Source organism: Dermochelys coriacea, chromosome 4, assembly GCF_009764565.3.
Source record: "Dermochelys coriacea isolate rDerCor1 chromosome 4, rDerCor1.pri.v4, whole genome shotgun sequence".
Classification (NCBI taxonomy): domain Eukaryota; kingdom Metazoa; phylum Chordata; order Testudines; family Dermochelyidae; genus Dermochelys; species Dermochelys coriacea.
In genome coordinates this window covers 129,644,579-129,662,817 of record NC_050071.1, presented here as the reverse complement: position 1 = coordinate 129,662,817, position 18,239 = coordinate 129,644,579, and the positions used below count along the sequence as shown (strand labels likewise).

At 39.3% G+C, this 18,239-nt stretch overlaps 1 protein-coding gene across 7 annotated transcripts in view; it reads left to right on the top strand.

Annotated features, from left to right (window-relative positions):
• Window positions 1-16,489, top strand: part of MAEA (macrophage erythroblast attacher, E3 ubiquitin ligase) — a 133,923-nt gene extending 117,434 nt beyond the window's left edge. For all 7 annotated transcript variants that reach the window (XM_038400039.2, XM_038400037.2, XM_038400040.2 and 4 more), the window contains 4 exons: window positions 3,417-3,525; window positions 13,780-13,913; window positions 14,680-14,875; window positions 15,290-16,489. In XM_038400039.2, coding sequence (XP_038255967.1) covers window positions 3,417-3,525; window positions 13,780-13,913; window positions 14,680-14,875; window positions 15,290-15,385 — 535 coding nt within the window. In that variant the 3' untranslated portion in view covers window positions 15,386-16,489. The remainder of the gene's footprint in view (window positions 1-3,416; window positions 3,526-13,779; window positions 13,914-14,679; window positions 14,876-15,289) is intronic.
• Window positions 16,490-18,239: the final 1,750 nt, after the last annotated feature.

Here is an 18,239-nt window from a genome sequence, read left to right as displayed (position 1 = left end):
TGCACCCATTTCATATGGTGAAGCATCACAAGCTAATTGCAATGGTAGCGAGGCATCAAAGTGCATAAGAACATTGGCTGATGTCAGTTCCTTTGCTTTCTTAAATGCACATTCACATTCTTTAATCCCTTTTTCCTTTTTTTTGGCATGTAACAATTCATGTAAAAGTGCCAGTATTGTTGCCAAATTAGTCAGAAGTTTACTGTAGTAGTTAATCAGTCCTAAGAAGGAATATAACTATGACATGCACTACCACCAGAGAACTTGAAGAATCCCTTCTCTTTCTCTGGCGATTTCCTTAAGCCCATGGCATCAGTTATATGTCCAATGGATACAGCAATATTGCAATAATTTTCAAATATTTTGGCTGGCTGTTAGACATAACAATGATTTTCACAGCCATATTGCACATCTGTCCAAGTTCTTTTTGAAAATGTTTGGCATGTCTGTCCAGTGTTTCTTGAAGGTTTTGAGGTGCTTTTGTGATCACCTTGATCTTGGTCCAGTTCACCTTGTGCTTCTCAGGCCAAGCTCTGCTAAATAATGGTGGATACTTTTCAACCACATACCAAGGTAAAACAACTGATCTAGTTGAACTTTCACCTGGAGTATCCATTTTGGGACTAACTTTTCTATGGTATAATTGGAGGTTTCTTCCAAAGGAACTTGTGACAAAGTCTGGTGATAGGTAGATGCAGAAGTCAGTGAAACGTCAGGTTCCATATCAAGCCCCATCCTTGTAGGAAGGTGTGAGCCTTATGCCAACTTCTGATAACACATGCAGTGCTAGGTCTTAGTCAGTGTCACTTTGCCTTTTTCCATATTGTGAATCTCCGACTTCCGTTCGTTCTTAGGTTCAGTCATCATAGGTGTCTTCTTGGATGCATAGTTGCTAGCTGATCATTGAACTGTGCAACAGGTCATGGCAATGCATCCTTTCTTCCTTGCACTTCCTGCAAATGACCTAGTGTGACCAGCAATCCTTCTCGAATGCATAGTTTGTGGACAGTGACCACACAGAAATTCCTTACATTATTTAGTCTTTCCTATTCAGGTGGTAGTCTTTGCGGTTCACACTAAATTATTAGAGGATTCTTCCATGTGGTTTCCATGATGATAGCTACTTTAACAGCCTTCTTGAGTGTAAGCACTGATACAATCAGTAACTTTTTCCCAATCTGGTCATTGTGTAATCCAAAGACAAATTTGGTCACGCAGGGCATTGCTTAATGTTTGTCCGAATTGATAATGCTCTGATTACCTTTCCCAAACTGAAAGAAGGTTTTATGTAGCTCGAAAACTTGTCTTTTTTTCACCGAGAGAGGTTGGTCTAATAAAAGATATTGCTTCACTCTGTTTTATCCTGAGACCAACATGGCTACAACAACACTGCAAACATAATTTTGTTTAGGCAAACAGTAGCTCAAACTTTGTCTTGTTCCTCTAAATACTCAAAGACTTAGCAGGGTGCGTTTGTATAATTAATTTCCTATATGAAGTTCTATATTTTAAATGTTTACTTGTATATGTCTGCATGGAACAACTGTTCCTATTGAAGGTTTACTAATTTTACAGTATTGTATATTAACATGTGATTTGTAATAGTCCTCATTGGAAGTGATTTTTTTTCTGAAGACACTGTAGTTCAAAACTAAATAAATGCTCTCATGTTATGGGTGCTTTGTTTTCTGGATGGCTTTTGTAATGGTCTTGTCCTAGCAAGCCACATGCTGGTATTACGAATTTGTTTTTTGAAAACATATTATAACTTGTATGAACCAAGCATTTCTTCTTTTCTCCCCTCATTCCTCTCGTGCATACTGTGTGTACAAAGTATTACGCATATCTAGTCTCTGATAGAATCAAGAGGAATATAAGGAATTCCTGAATTTGTGTAACTGATATTTATAGAGTGTCATAAGTCTTACTGTAAAAGAATACATGCTGTGATGAGAAATATTCATGGGGAGCCTAGAAAGTTATGGAATAAATTCTTTGAGATTAGAATCATAGAATCATAGAATCATAGAATATCAGGGTTGGAAGGGACCCCAGAAGGTCATCTAGTCCAACCCCCTGCTCAAAGCAGGACCAAGTCCCAGTTAAATCATCCCAGCTAGGGCTTTGTCAAGCCTGACCTTAAAAACCTCTAAGGAAGGAGATTCTACCACCTCCCTAGGTAACGCATTCCAGTGTTTCACCACCCTCTTAGTGAAAAAGTTTTTCCTAATATCCAATCTAAACCTTCCCCATTGCAACTTGAGACCATTACTCCTCGTTCTGTCATCTGCTACCATTGAGAACAGTCTAGAGCCATCCTCTTTGAAACCCCCTTTCAGGTAGTTGAAAGCAGCTATCAAATCCCCCCTCATTCTTCTCTTCTGCAGACTAAACAATCCCAGCTCCCTCAGCCTCTCCTCATAAGTCATGTGCTCTAGACCCCTAATCATTTTCGTTGCCCTTCGTTGTACTCTTTCCAATTTATCCACATCCTTCCTGTAGTGTGGGGCCCAAAACTGGACACAGTACTCCAGATGAGGCCTCACCAGTGTCGAATAGAGGGGAACGATCACGTCCCTCGATCTGCTCGCTATGCCCCTACTTATACAACCCAAAATGCCATTGGCCTTCTTGGCAACAAGGGCACACTGCTGACTCATATCCAGCTTCTCGTCCACTGTCACCCCTAGGTCCTTTTCCGCAGAACTGCTGCCGAGCCATTCGGTCCCTAGTCTGTAGCGGTGCATTGGATTCTTCCATCCTAAGTGCAGGACCCTGCATTTATCCTTATTGAACCTCATTAGATTTCTTTTGGCCCAATCCTCCAATTTGTCTAGGTCCTTCTGTATCCTATCCCTCCCCTCCAGCGTATCTACCACTCCTCCCAGTTTGGTATCATCCGCAAATTTGCTGAGAGTGCAATCCACACCATCCTCCAGATCATTTATGAAGATATTGAACAAAACGGGCCCCAGGACCGACCCCTGGGGCACTCCACTTGACACCGGCTGCCAACTAGACATGGAGCCATTGATCACTACCCGTTGAGCCCGACAATCTAGCCAGCTTTCTACCCACCTTATAGTGCATTCATCCAGCCCATACTTCCTTAACTTGCTGACAAGAATGCTGTGGGAGACCGTGTCAAAAGCTTTGCTAAAGTCAAGAAACAATAATGAATGATTATCATTATCAAAAATCATTCTTGCATTCAAATCTGCGGGATGTATTTTCAAGCACTTTAAACACATTGCCATCTTTGGATTTCGTGTACTGAGTGCATAATCTACAGTTAAACCCTCTTTATTTTTTGTGGATTTCCTTTGTACAGATTACATAAATGCTTTTATCTTTCAATAAGAAATCCATTCAAATGAGTTTATATTTATTCAAGTGTTCTAAATTCGATATTTCAGACATGCAAGAAAGCATTTCAGTCAGGCTGAAGGAAGTCAGCTGGATGAGGTCCGACAAGTGATGGGAATGTTGGCCTTTCCTTCAGACACTCATATTTCCCCCTATAAGGTAATTTTTTTTTAACTATAACAGGTTGAAAATTGCAAGGTAAGCATTGGGACAATGTATTGATAAATTGTATGTAAAATATTCTTGTGTTTAATTTTCACTGCTTAGTATCCATCATATTAAATATCCATTAGAGCCCTTAATTTTAATAATTTTTGCTTAAAAAAATCAATCCAACTAGGTTCATTTTATTAATTGCATTTTTAAATCCATTACTTTGTGAGTGGAGAGAAGATGACAGGAAGTGTCTAAACACACAATATTTGTCTAGTATTAAAACTAGGTGTATAGATATAGTAATTACTGGTAGTACCCACACCCAGATTTGAGTTAACAATGACCAACAAACCAAACAAATTATGCAAATCATAATTACCTTTTACATTATATTCCTATTATAAAAAGAAAAGGAGCACTCGTGGTACCTTAGAGACTAACAAATTTATTTTTATTTTTATTGGATACCACTGAATGCATCCAATGAAGTGAGCTGTAGCTCACGAAAGCTTATGCTCAAATAAATTTGTTAGTCTCTAAGGTGCCACGAGTGCTCCTTTTCTTTTTGTGATACAGACTAACACGGCTGCTACTCTGAAACCTATTCCTATTGTAAAGAAGTTTTGATTATCTCCTTTGCATGCCAAAAAGGAAAAACTGCTAAATAATATTTCTCAACATTCAAGACAAGAAAATAGAAAATGATAAAACAATTCATTTTACATAAGTGAATATAGCTGTGCTGTTGGCCATTTTGTATAAATCTTAGCTGAACAGACAAAGCAAAACACTTAGTAATATTTTAGTTAATAAATAAATGCATTAAATAAGTAATAAAACTTACTGTGTTGGTAACTGTATTTTAAAAAAAAAACCTTGTTAATTTCAAAGGCCTGAGAGAAAATAGATTGGATCATCTTCCAGAAGTCTCTCTTGAACCATACTACAGGGTAGAAAGTGTAAAGCACGTATTTTTTAAGACAAACTTTTTATTTACCAGAAGGAGAATGCATGTGCATCTTCATGAAGCTCTGCTTAGCTGAACAAGCAGAGAGTTTAGACCTTCGTGGAGCCTGTGTTTTTTGCTGCAGATCTCGGTTTGGAGAAATGCAGAATTTGAATGTGATGGTACAAGAAAAGGAACTACTATGATAGTATAATACGACCTTCTATCTACCTATCTACCTACCTACCTACCTACCTATCTCAGAACAAAGGACACTGCAAATGTTATGATGCAGGTTTTTTTCTGGAAATTATTGTTTAAAAAAAAAGGGGGGGTTTATGTGCTAATTTGTTAATGATAATTTTCATAAATTGAGATCCAGGAAGAGCGGACGTGCACTGAAACTCCACATGTAACACAAGTTCACCCTAGTTTAACCTTCAGTCTTTTAAGACTTAGACTATCATACAAGTCTTCCAATGATTCATTGGGGAAGAAAGTTCCAGTGCTCAGGGTATATACTGAAAACCGAGTGTGATGAAGGATTTAAGATTCATTTCATAGGCCTCTCAACATGCTATTCTGGAAGGTCTACTAATCTAAATGCTAAGTAACTCTACCTTTTTTCCCTCTTTCAGTTAAATCAATTTCCTATATCCTTGCTGCTTTTATTGATATTAAAAGAAAATAGGTCCATCATACTAAGGTCCTCTTTATTAGCCAAATCTCAACTTGCTTTCTAATATCTTGTGGGCATTATAGTACTCTATACTCTAATCCCAGAGTTGATTGTTTTTAGCTCAAAGTGATTTACATAATGATTAAAATTGGCGAGTTAAATCCAGTCAGAAACCTAGTTTTCAATCATGGATTTTAATCTTCTTTGGCTTTTGTACTTCATTTTTCTAAAGAAAAGTTGGTACTCATTGGTTGGTGATCGTTAAAACACATTGATTTGCAACTAAATATAACCTTTACACTAAATTTGGTGCTGCTTTTTGCTAACCATGAGGATAGACAATATCAATACATATTTAAGCAATTATATAGATTAACATACATGCTTAAGTTTTATATTTTTAATTAGAAAATGATGAATGACATTTCTTATGTACTAAATTCACTTTTTACTTGTAATTTGAGTTGAGCTGCATTTGGATGGAAACTGAAATTCAACTCCTAGTTTCTCAACTTCAGGTGAATTAGTGACTGACTTGAACTGGTTGAATAAACTGACCTGGTGAAAATACTCTCTGCAGAAGAGGCTACTGCTGTCAAAAGTTGGTTTAGCGCTTTAACAAACTCTGGTTCTAGGTGCTTAGCCAGTGATTCTACCAGTTCAGTTGTTTGACTTTCTTTGAAACTAGACAGCAACCATTTAGTACTTAATATTATTTGTATTGAATTTAAATAATTAATAATTATAATATGTTTAGGGCTTAACATAGGTTGTCATTATTTCAAATTTAATTTTAAATAGATTTATTTTTAAAAAGCAATTTAAATAAAAATCCAAAAAAATTTAAATCTGCTTTTGTCCACACTGACTCTAACCAGTGCTTACATTCCTGATTTATGTAAGAGATGATCTAGTGTTTGTTCAGCCAGATTGTTGTACTGAACAAATACTAAAAGGATTATTTTTATATAAAAATCTACATAAAGATTGTGATGGCGCGGGACTCATCACCTTGGCGCCTCCTGCTGGCCGTGCTGGGAATTAACTCTTGGTTGCCAGTGCATCTTCCTCTAGTGGTGTCTCGCCGCCATCACTTCTGTTCCACCTCTAAGACCTGCATCATTCCCCAGACTGCGGTGTCCTCTTCTGGGCACGGCCCTGCGGTTGTGCCCCACTCTGCTTTCTCCTCCCTTCTGGGGGAACCAGCTGTCTGTAGTCCATCAGCTTGCCACTGTGGCCTATTGCAGCCTTCGATCTAGCCCTTCACCTGAAAGCATAAACTTCAGTCTGAATACTGGCCACCCCCCCCCCCTGGCAAGTGGGGGGGAAAAGTCAGAGGGGTCCAGGCCCGCCCACTACTCCGGGCCCCAACCCAGGGACCCCATAGCTGCTCCTCCAGTTCCCACCACCTATTTCCCTGGGCCACTTCTGCATAGCCCTAGCCCCTTCCCAGCCCTTTGTATCAGGGGACTCAATATTGGCAGTCCTCAGACTCAAGTTCCCTATTGGTCCCCTGATCCTGCCCAGCACTGCTCTGTCCAGGGTACTCCTCTAAGACAGCCAGTCCTTCTCCCTTCTACTTCAGGGAGAGACTGCCTCTGCTCTGTTGAGCAGCCCTTCTTATATGGCCCTCCCCAGCCCTGATTGGCTGTTCCAACAAACCTTCTCCTGATTGGCTTTCTACAAGCCCTCCTCTTTTTGGTTGGGTTTTGCGCAGCCTCCCTGAGGGCTGCTTTAATCCTCCATCAATCTGTGCGGGGCAGCCGCCCCACCACAAGGATGTCGACAAGAATGTTGGGGGGGGGGTTTGCTTTTTCATAGATTCATAGATACTAAGGTCAGAAGGGACCACTCTGATCATCTAGTCCGACCTCCTGCACAGCGCAGGCCACAGAATGTCACCCACCACTCCTATGAAAAACCTCACCCATGTCTGAGCTATTGAAGTCCTCAAATCATGGTTCAAAACTTCAAGGAGCAGAGAAGCCTCCCTCCAGTCAACCATGCCCCATGCTACAGAGGAAGGCAAAAAAACCTCCAGGGCCTCTCCAATCTGCCCTGGAGGAAAACTCCCTCCCGACCCCAAACATGGCAATCAGCCAAACCCTGAGCACATGGGCAAGATTCACCAGCCAGATACCCAGGAAAGAATTTTCTATAGTAAATCAGATCCCATCCATCTAATATCCCATCTCAGGGGATTTGGCCTGTTTACCCTGAATATTTAAAGATCAATTACTTACCAAAATCCCATTATCCCATCATACCATCTCCTCCATAAACTTATCGAGTAGAATCTTAAAACCAGATAGATCTTTTGCCCCCACTGCTTCCCTTGGAAAGTTATTCCAAAACTTCACTCCTCTGATGGTTAAAAACCTTCGTCTGATTTCAAGTCTAAACTTCCTGGTGGCCAGCTTTTGGTATAGATGTCAGTGCCTGTTCCCAACTCTGGGGCCTATTTTGATGGTTTTTCATTGTTGTTGACTTTATAAGTGCCTAGAATTAATCTTAATTAGACATCTTTGGGATTTGACTTGTAGCCAAAAAATAATATTCAGATCATCTTTTAACTCGGTAGGACTTTTATTCTTTAGCCTCTTCGACATCTTAAAATACTTTTCTAGATTATAGTCACATTGATAGGTTTTAGAGAAGCAGCCGTGTTAGTCTGTTTTCACAAAAAGAAAAGGAGTACTTGTGGCACCTTAGAGACTAACAAATTTATTTGAGCATAAGCTTTCGTGAGCTACCGCTCACTTCATCATCCTTATGCTCAAATAAATTTGTTAGTCTCTAAGGTGCCACAAGTACTCCTTTTCTTTTAGTCACATTGATGCAGACTATAAAGGATATTTAAAGACACTAGAAAATCTGTGCACCCTTACTGAATCCACTGTCAAAATATATATCAATCATTAAATATAAAGTGGGGCAAGGGACATCAAATTGGGAGAGGGGGTCAGAGACCATTTTTATATATTACTTGTTTTCCATAAGTAGCAAATTGCTTTGAAAATGGTTTCAGACATTGTTTAGAGGTGACACTGCCAACCACAGAAAAGTTTCACAGCCTCCTAGTAACAACGTATCAGAAGTCTCAAGTCTTCACCAGTGATTTGTTGACTATGTTAACAAGGGGTACAGAGAATTATTTCTCCCTTTTTAACCAGTAATAATCCATGTATCAGGGTTCATGTACTCTCGGAGAAGGAGGAGCTGGGTAAAGCTATTTAAACAAAAATGATTTCTCATAGCAATAATCCAGGAAGAGGACAAAATCACTGGGCATGCAGTTTGCTGGAACTGTTTGACCTTCCTGCCTAAATATATGCAGGGGAGATTTTCAAAGGCACAAAGAAAAGTTAGGCTCCCACTGACTTTGAAAATCTCCCTCTGTTGCTTTGTAGCACAGTCATCAATTTGGTACAGAAATTAGGATTTTTTTAAAATACTAAATGCCCAACACAATCTCGCGTACCTTCGAAAAGCAATTTTTTTTTAACTCTTCAGAGGTATATTTATGAGCCCCAGAAACAAGTAATCGCTTAGAGAGATGATTTTAGGAATTTCCAGAGGGGATAAAGTTATCAGAAGTAGAGAACTCAGCCCAACCATTCTTGCAATAAGATGGCAGAATTTTATCACTGGACTAAAGAGCTCCCAAGAGCATCTTCTAGTTTAGCTGTGGAATTCTGTATTTAAGCACTACAAAAGGGTATCTGGGTACAATGTAAGTAAAGGGCAAGCCTCTACCTGCAATCCTTCCTTGTCCTTACTTTGGCAGCAAACTGTAGTCTTCCACAGATTTCCCAATTTCAAGGGAGATCTACAAGTTGATGCCCAAACTAGATTATCAAGAGTCTGCTAAATTATTTGGCAGAGTACTGTGTATTTCATCTGCTTCCAGTATCCTTCTGAGTCTCTGTTCTTGGCAGAAAAACTATAGAACTGGCTATAATACAAAGGAAGCAGTTTTTGATGTATAAGCATTATTGCCCAGCAATTATTATTATCACATATCCTTAAAGCTGCATATAGCAAAACCTGTTCAGAGACCATTTTCTAAAGTTTGGGACAGATCTTTTTTTGCCTTTTCTCCCAGTAATGGAGCTAACAATCTTTAATGAGAAGTTTTTTGTATAACTATTAAAATGGTGAGGTAGTCATAATCTATTTCTTAAGCAATAAACTATCTAGTAGCAGTGTCTCCTAGCTGGTGATGTCATCCTTACCTTATAGTGGTTTATTTCTTCATTCCATTTCCATTGATACCAAATTTCTTCATTTCTAAATGATGTGTAGAATATCTCACCTGTACACACTATGTGCTAAGTTCATTTCTAAAATGTGACTACTGTAGAAGAGACTTCATGTGACAGCAACTGTAGGTTACATATACAAAGAGAGGGAAGGCATGTTTAAAAAAAGATGAACTCCTTAGCTTTGTATGACATACATAAACTCGTTGAGAGAAACTAATAAACAATGTTTTCATTTTGCTGCAGAACGTTTCTAGACAGAATCTTAGAGAACAAAATAAACTTTATTTTTGTGAGTAATGTACAGTTCTGCAAATGCTGATCATTATGTGTATTATACTATGGTTACACATGCACTTCATGCACCTGAGAATGGAGAATTCTAGCAAGTAGTGTCCCTTGGTTTGCATCTGTGCTCTTGCTTTCCTTGTGCTCTGTGCCAAGAGTACAAGGGGCGGTTTGGACCAATACCTCTCTAGTTCCTTCTTACCGCTGTATGGCCTGGCTCGGAATCTCCAGTGTTCAGAACTGACACTTTGATGATTTTTTTATGCAAATATTTCAAAGTTTTTATAGTTTTTTGTAAGTGTGGTTAGTAATTAGTTAGAATTCCTGCTTTGGGAAATCCAGCATGGGACTTTTCTTAAAGCCTGGGCATAATCTTTGTGTCTCCTGCCCCTGCATATTTTCACTCAGCAGTGATTACCAGTACAGCCTCTACTGCCTCAGAGAAACTTGTATCTCTGCAGTATCTGACACTTCTTTCCCAGTCAAACATGGCAGGCAGGAGAACTCTGGCTTCAGAAGCACCTAATGGAACGTGCCATGAGGCTCCAGGCTTCCCTGTACGTCAGTCTGTGACAGAGAAGTGCACCTCTTAGCTTGGTGTCTGGCTGAGGAGTGGGAATGACTAGAGTGAAGGACCATTTGTCTGGGCCTTCTCATGTGAGTATGGGGCACTCTCCTAATCATAAAAGCAGATCCCTTTCCTAGATTTACTAAGAGAAGGATCACTCCCCAACCTCATCCAGGTCGGGCAAGTTCTCGCACATGGGACACAAGGAGTTAAGTCCTCCTAAGCCGTGTGGCTGTGATCTGAAGGCATATAGAATGAAAGCTCCTTCAACACCATTTGCTGCATCGTCATCAAACTCTGACCATGGCACCAACTAACGCACAGCACTGGGCACTGAAGGACTGAATTGTCCGATGATGACCACGTGGTCAGAAGCTCCTTCACCAGCAATACCATCACAGCCCCAGAAGGAACTACTGATTATTAAGAGTCCCTTTAAACTGACTCCAGCGGCAACAGACAATGAGATGCAGCCTCCTAGGCTCCAGTATCCGACACACCTGAGGATATCTTCATTCTCCCAATCTCCCCTATTGTTGGGACAGACCCTCACCAGAGAGATTCTAACAGGGAAAAGCCTATCTTCCATTCCATCCATTAGCTGCAGCTTCCCAACACTGGTACTAGACCTGATCTTCCCAACATCAGGAGAGTCGGACATACCATCTTTCCCTCCTCCAAGGGAGGTCAGCCCAGATGAAGATAGTCTCCTACTCCCGTTCTCATCCCTCCAAGTGGGGATTCCCTTCTCAGAACCGATGGTACCCAATGCCTTGGGGACAATCACAGTCTACTTTGGATCCCTCATATTGTCTTTACTGAGGGTCATGTGCTCCAATTGGGATCCTTACCACTCATTCCCTCCAAGAGACCAACCAGAGCCTCCTGAGGCTGTGGAGGAGGAGGAATTCTAACTGGATCTGCCAGCACCACTGGTACCTACAAATATTCCATCCTCCTCATTCAATGAGGCAATTACTCCTGCCTTGCCATCTCCTCAGGACAGCCACAAACAGTTCCAAGCACCACTTTGGAATGTGGCACGAGCTCCAAATTCCTTTAGAGGTGGTCCAGGGCTCACAACACAAGCTCCTGGACATCCTATAGCCATGAGATTTTCCTGAATGGCACTTCCAGTCAATGACTCCATACTGGAACTGGCAAGAACTGTATGGCAAATGCCAGCTACCTGTGTCCCTACCCAAAGAGGGTAGAAAAGCAGTACTTTGTCCCAGCTAAGGGAGCAGAGTTCTTATTTTCCCACCCTTCCCTGAATGTCAATATTCACCCTTCTGACTGAAGATTCCTTAGATTTGTGATGGTTCTCAACTGCTATCAATATTGGGGATTCCCTTCTGGTTTAGCAATTGCATCCACTTCACAGAGTGTTCTCTGTGGTAGCAGCACAACTCGTACAGGGCAGCTCCATCATCTTCCCGTATCTAGATGACTGGCTGCTTACAGGCAGGACACGTCCAGAAGCTGTACCTTCGCTATCATCACTGCTCCATCTCCTAACATCTCTGAGAATCTCTATGAACATGGACAAGTCTACTCTGACTCTAGCCCAGTCTCTGCATTTCATAGGAACTACCTTAAACACAGTAAAAGCAAGGGCTTATCTCATAGACCGATTCCAAGCCATGAGCAGACTGATAGATGAGATCATGCACAATTTTCAAACATCAGTCCAGATTTCTCTCACTCTCGTGGATTACATGGCATGATGTACTTGTATAACACCCTTCATCAGATTGCACCTCTGCTGTAAATAGACTTGGCTTCAAACAGTATCTTTGCCGAGCATACAAAGCATGAACACTGTAGTGACAATCCCCATCATGGTAAGGGCCCCTTTGACCCAGTGGAAGGATCTAGCAAAATTGTGCATGGGCATTCCTTTCCCATCTGCCGATATCCAATAGGGTGTCTCAGATGCCTCTGTGATAGGGTGGGGGGCTCACATGGACACTCGCACTCCACAGAGCACTTGCATGATCCAGGAAGCTGGGATGCGCATAAATCTCTAACTACAAAGGAAGTTAAACTCTGGAACAGACTTCCAAGTGTGGAATCCCCTCATTGGAGGTTTTTAAAGAAGTTGGACAAAGACCTGAAAGGGACGGTCTGGGTTTACTTGGTCATGTCTCAGCATAAGGGGCTGGACTTGACCTCTTGAGGTTCCTTCCAGCCCTGTATTTCTAGGATTCTGTACCTCCTGTATCCTCACACCTCCTCCACTGTGTAATGCTTGTCATTCACTCACAGTGGAACACACACAAGAACCAACATTCAAAGAAGAAAGTGAAGTTACTTACCCTTTGTAGCGAGTTCTTCAGGATGCAAGAGCTTTATCTGTATTCCACTACCTGCCCTCCTTCCCCTCTGCTTCAAATCGTCTCTGATTTGTGGTAAGGAAGAAATGGAGAGGGATCGGTCTGCACTGCTCCTTTATATACCCTCAGAATGGAGCATGAGGAGAGCAAGGGTCATACCAACAGATGCTCTTTAGCTAAAATTCTCTGGTCTCAGGCACATGGAGCACATGCGGAATACAGATAGGGACCACACATCTCAAAGAACTCCAGTTACGAAGTGTAACATTCCTATCTTATTTTCATGAAAATGAACTGCTTTGTAATTACCATTCTTTTTTTTATGTATGCACTCCACTGGGTTACAACGTACTTGTAACGATGCTGGGAGGGGGGGGGGATTCTTAAACAAACAAACTCATACCATACATTTTCTCTAAACCAAAGTTATGCTAAGCTTTCAAATTAACAAAGGCTTTTCTCTGAAACTAAACATCCTACCTGTTGAATTTTAATGCTTAAAAAAGATTGAGCTGTATGGCCTGCATTGGACTATTTGTTACCATCCATGTAGTCCTGTCTTGCAAACAAGCATCAGCAGGGTTAGCCTGACTTGAAATGGAGAAGTTCATGCCTTTTCAACAGACATTTGTTCAGTGGCTTTAAAATAGACATTCCAGAGCATTAATTTTGTTTCATAAATGGGCCACCATTCCAGAAAATTAAATACTAACAATGGTAGCAGGCATTAAAGAGTTTATATAATCTCCTTTAATAGAAAAGGAGTCAAAAATATCTAGAACCACCCACAGATAATTGTTTTTGGTGGGGGCAAGGACAAGTGTATATACTGTTTTGCACATATATACAACGCATCTTTGAGGACAAGCATTTTCTCAAACCTTTTCTATAAATTGATTCTGTTGTGTGTCCCATATAAACTATAGCATTTTCTTTGAGCCAAGGTGTTCTATTTATACAACTGCATTTACATGTATAAAGTGGAAAGCGTGTTTTAAAGCTGAGACTATTTTTGTAAAACATTTTTATTTTTTCCTAATACACCAGTGCTATAACGTGCTATCTCTTTATTTTATGTTGATTTCAGTCATGGGGGTGTGGAATATAATTTGCTACTTTAAAACCGTTTTCTGCAAGAACTATATTGAAAATACTTAAAGCTGTGTTTTTTCTAACAGGATCTCTTGGACCCTGCACGATGGAGAATGCTGATTCAGCAGTTTAGATATGATAATTACAGACTACATCAGCTGGGAAACAATTCTGTTTTTACTATAACACTCCAGGCAGGCCTTTCAGCTATAAAAACACCGTATCCTTTAATGCAGAATACCAATGTGAAAAGCATTAAAAAAAATTGCCTTGTAGACAAACTTTTTGAGGAATATGTGAAATATGAATACTTTCATTTTTCATTTGTAAAATATGAATATAAATGGGCATATCTCTGCTAAAACAAGAACTTTAATAAAAACAAATGGAGGCAATTAAAAACAAAATGCAAAAAAACCCACCCCTAAATACAACAGATGCTACATACAATGTATACACGTTATACTTGGCCGGCAGTCTGGTTTGATCTAGGAATAAGACATTTGCAGTAGATGTTGATTAGAATCAGAATTTAAAAAATTCCTTTTATTATCATAAAATACAATACACTAGGGTAAAGAGTATGTGAATATACAAGGAAGTGTGCTAAATCTTTGAATTTCTTAACCAGTCCCTTCCTCAGAACGTTTAAAATAGGAATTCTGACCGTGGCCTTCATACTTGCAATAGACAAGATTCTTGCAGATCCCTCTCCCACATCAGAAGCTTCACCCCTTTGCTGCTCACTCTAGTTTTTTTGTTTTGTTTTTTGTTCTTGTTCTGAAATGTACAAAATCAGTTACCCTTATGTGCTTGTGAAGTTGAAACAAAGAAACTCATGGGTCACTGAAGTTTTGTAAATTGTATAAGAATATGTACCTCGCGTGTACAGCAGATTAACTTATCAGCCATTTTCACTCAGTGCCCTAACAAATTAACTCTTGACTCATTCGATGACTATTGTTCTTTGACTTGCTGTTATACAGACAGTGTTATAAAGAGGATGGCAGTTCAAAAAATCCAGACTGCCCCGTGTGTAGCAAATCTCTGAACAAGCTGGCTCAGCCTCTGCCTATGGCACATTGTGCCAACTCCCGACTAGTCTGCAAGATTTCAGGGGATGTAATGAATGAAAATAATCCTCCCATGATGTTGCCAAATGGATATGTCTATGGATACAATGTAAGTGTTTCATGTAGGGACTCCTGGAAGTCTGAGCGGCTGGTGGGTGTACATCCTATAGCATATGAGGGCTCTTGAATTTGTCGGAAGGAAAACCTGAGGCATCTTGTATGTTTAAAGGATGGGGTGAACTATTGATTCTCACAACATTGTTTTAAGAGACTTTATTTTTATTATTTGATCAGCAAATTATTAAAGATGAATTTAAATGTGAAACCAAATGAGGTTGGGATGAATCTTTAACTCTCTTAAACATGAAAAGTTACCGAGCAAGGTTTTTGTGAAAGATCTTTACACTATAAAGTAGCTACTAGAAACAGCATATATTTTGTTCACTAACTGTTGAAAGTTACTGTATTGACCAGTTATGTTTACTGTTCAAAATCTGATCACTTTTCATGGCTCTTTTTTCAGTCCCTGCTTTCTATTCGTCAGGATGACAAAGTAATTTGCCCAAGAACCAAAGAAGTCTTCAACTTCTCACAAGCTGAAAAAGTCTATATCATGTAGGTCCATAAAATACATGATGAAATGCCACTGGAATTTTGACACAGGATTTATTGGCATGCCCTGGAGAAGGGGGCCTTATTTGTGGCAAAGAAGCAAAATCTGCCACCTTGGGGATCAGACCTGTCGGTGGCATTATTGTTTCTTGCGACCAAAGATCAATGAGCAACAGTACACACTCTTAAAAAGAGAGGAAACATGACTTAAGTTTGTACTTGAAAATAAAACAAATTTTGATTGTTAGCGTTTTGTAACATAAGGTCAAAAATTGGTCTCATCTCAAAAATACTTTCATCTTTCAAAGGAGATTTTGCACTGGGGGAAACGTTACAATAGATTTGAAACTAAATCCATTTTCCTTCCCTCTGTTTTTCCAAATTGTCCAAGGCCCTTTTGTTAATTATCGAAGATTTCAGTTAATACAAGAGTTTTCTCCTTTAAGCTGCTCTTTGCCTTCTTTTCTGATCCTCTTGTGAAATAATAATTCTGAAATGGGTTGTTGTAATTAGTTCCATGGAAAGATACTGATGTCATTGACACAAGACTGGCTTCACTGGAGGATCAATGAGAGACTAGTTTGAAGGAGTATGAAATCTTTTTTTCCCCCAAACCCAAATATTTTAAGGAGGTTGCATAAATATCAAGAGGAACTGAGAACATTTCAGGCAAAATACACTGCTTGTTTGGATGTTCTTTTTCCAGTTTACCATAGTGTTGAAGTCCTTCTAAAGTTATTAGTTATGTGCATAGGGTTCAATATCAAATCATTAGTGCTACTGCCTTATTTCTTGCTTTGAGAATGTACTCACATGAAAATCAGCTGGTATCCTTAAGTGTTGGGCAAAGTTTAGGAAGATGCCTTGCAGGATGATTACATAATTTTAGGGTCTAAATAGTATTAATTACTGAAACTAATAGTTCAGTTTTAATTACTACAGAACACACCCTTATGACTTTTCAAGAGAATAAACCATTGTAGTTTAAACAAAACCATATTGTAGAGGTTTGTATTTAGTGCTTATTTTTGCATGTTGATGTTGATTAGCTAATAAAAGATTGTACATGTAAAACCTGTTAATAAAAATTGTTTTCCATTTCTTAATGATACAAAATTAGAAAGCTACTTTGTATTTATAATGCAAACAAGTTTCTTTCCCATTTTATAAGGACATCTCTGAAAATGGAAGTTCCCCTTTTTAGCAGTCATCTTGTGGGGGGAAAAAATTAAGGAGAATCTTTGGTCATAACATTTTCTTCAAGCTTTTAAAACTGAGCAACCTGACCAGATCACCATCATTAGTTTAAAATTATCACTCTGTATATGATTTTTTAAAAAGTGCTACAATTCACAGCCTTATCCAAACACCATCCAGCATTTCCTCAGATAGGTTTGTCTGATATTCTGGTGGTCTGTTAAACTGGTTTTGGAGGATATATCAACACAATAGTTCCTGAAGCGCTTCTGAACAGTGCCTCCTTCCAAGAACATGCAGTTGTATGGCATCTGCAATGTTTCACAGTTACGGATTCTAGTCCTGTATGTGGCAGCCACTCTGTGGAAGGGAGTAGATACAGCAGGAACCTTGAGAGAGGTGCTGAGAATGGAGTGTTTAAACACACACACTATTGATGCACATAAGCTAGTGCAATTATAATATTGCATAGGTGTAAATTTGGCAGCGAATCCTATTTTCTTGCCATCTTGTTGGAAATATCTTCAGTTTCACTCAGTGTCTGCTGAGGAAGTGTTTCTGGAAGTAGCAGAGATACACTCCTGTGGGAGGCAGAGGGAAATGGACAAAGAAGGTGCTGCATGGGTAATTCGTAGATGCATATAATTATCAATATATGTTAGTTAGGACTGTTAACTAATCGCAATTAACTCACGTGATTAACTCAAAAATTAATCCCGATTAAAAAAAATTAATCCCAATTAATCGCATTGTTAAACAATGGAATGCTAATTGAAATTTATTAAGTATTTTTGGAAGTTTGTCTACATTTCAAATATTCTATTTCAGTTACAACACAGAATACAAAGTGTACAGTGATCACTTTATATTTTTATTACAAATATTTGCACTGTAAAAATGATAAAAAATAGTATTTTTCAATTCACCTCATACAAGTACTGTAGTGCAATCTCCTTTATCATGAAAGTGCAACTTAAAAATGTAGATTTTTTTTTACATAACCGCTCAAAAACAAAACCATGTAAAACTTTAGAGTCTACAAGTCCACTCAGTCCTACTTCTTGTTCTGTCAATCGCTAAGAGAACCAAGTTTTTTTACATTTACAGGAGATAATGCTACCCACTCCTTAATTACAGTGTCACCGGAAAGTAAGAAAAGGTGTTCAGATGGCAATGTTGTAGCTGGCATTGCAAGATATTTATGTGCCATATGTGCTAAAGAGTCATATGCCACTTCATGCTTAGGCCATCATTCTAGAGGACATGCTTCCATGATGATGACGCTTGTTAAAATAATAATGTGTTAATTAAATTTCTGACTGTGTTCCTTGCGGGGAGAATTGTATATCTCCTGCTCTGTTTTACCTGCATTCTGCCATATATTTCATGTTATAGCAGTCTCAGATGACCCAGCACATGTTCATTTTAAGAACTCTCACTGCAAATTTGACAAAATGCAAAGAAGATACCAATGTGAGATTTCTAAAGATAGCTACAGCGCTTGACCCAAGATTTAAGAATCTGAAGTACCTTCCAAAATCTGAGAGGGACAAGGAGTGGAGCATGCTTTCAGAAGACTTAAAAGAGCAGCACTCTGATGCAGAAACTACAGAATCCAAACCACCAAAAAGAAAATCAACCTTCTGCTGGTGGCATCTGACGCA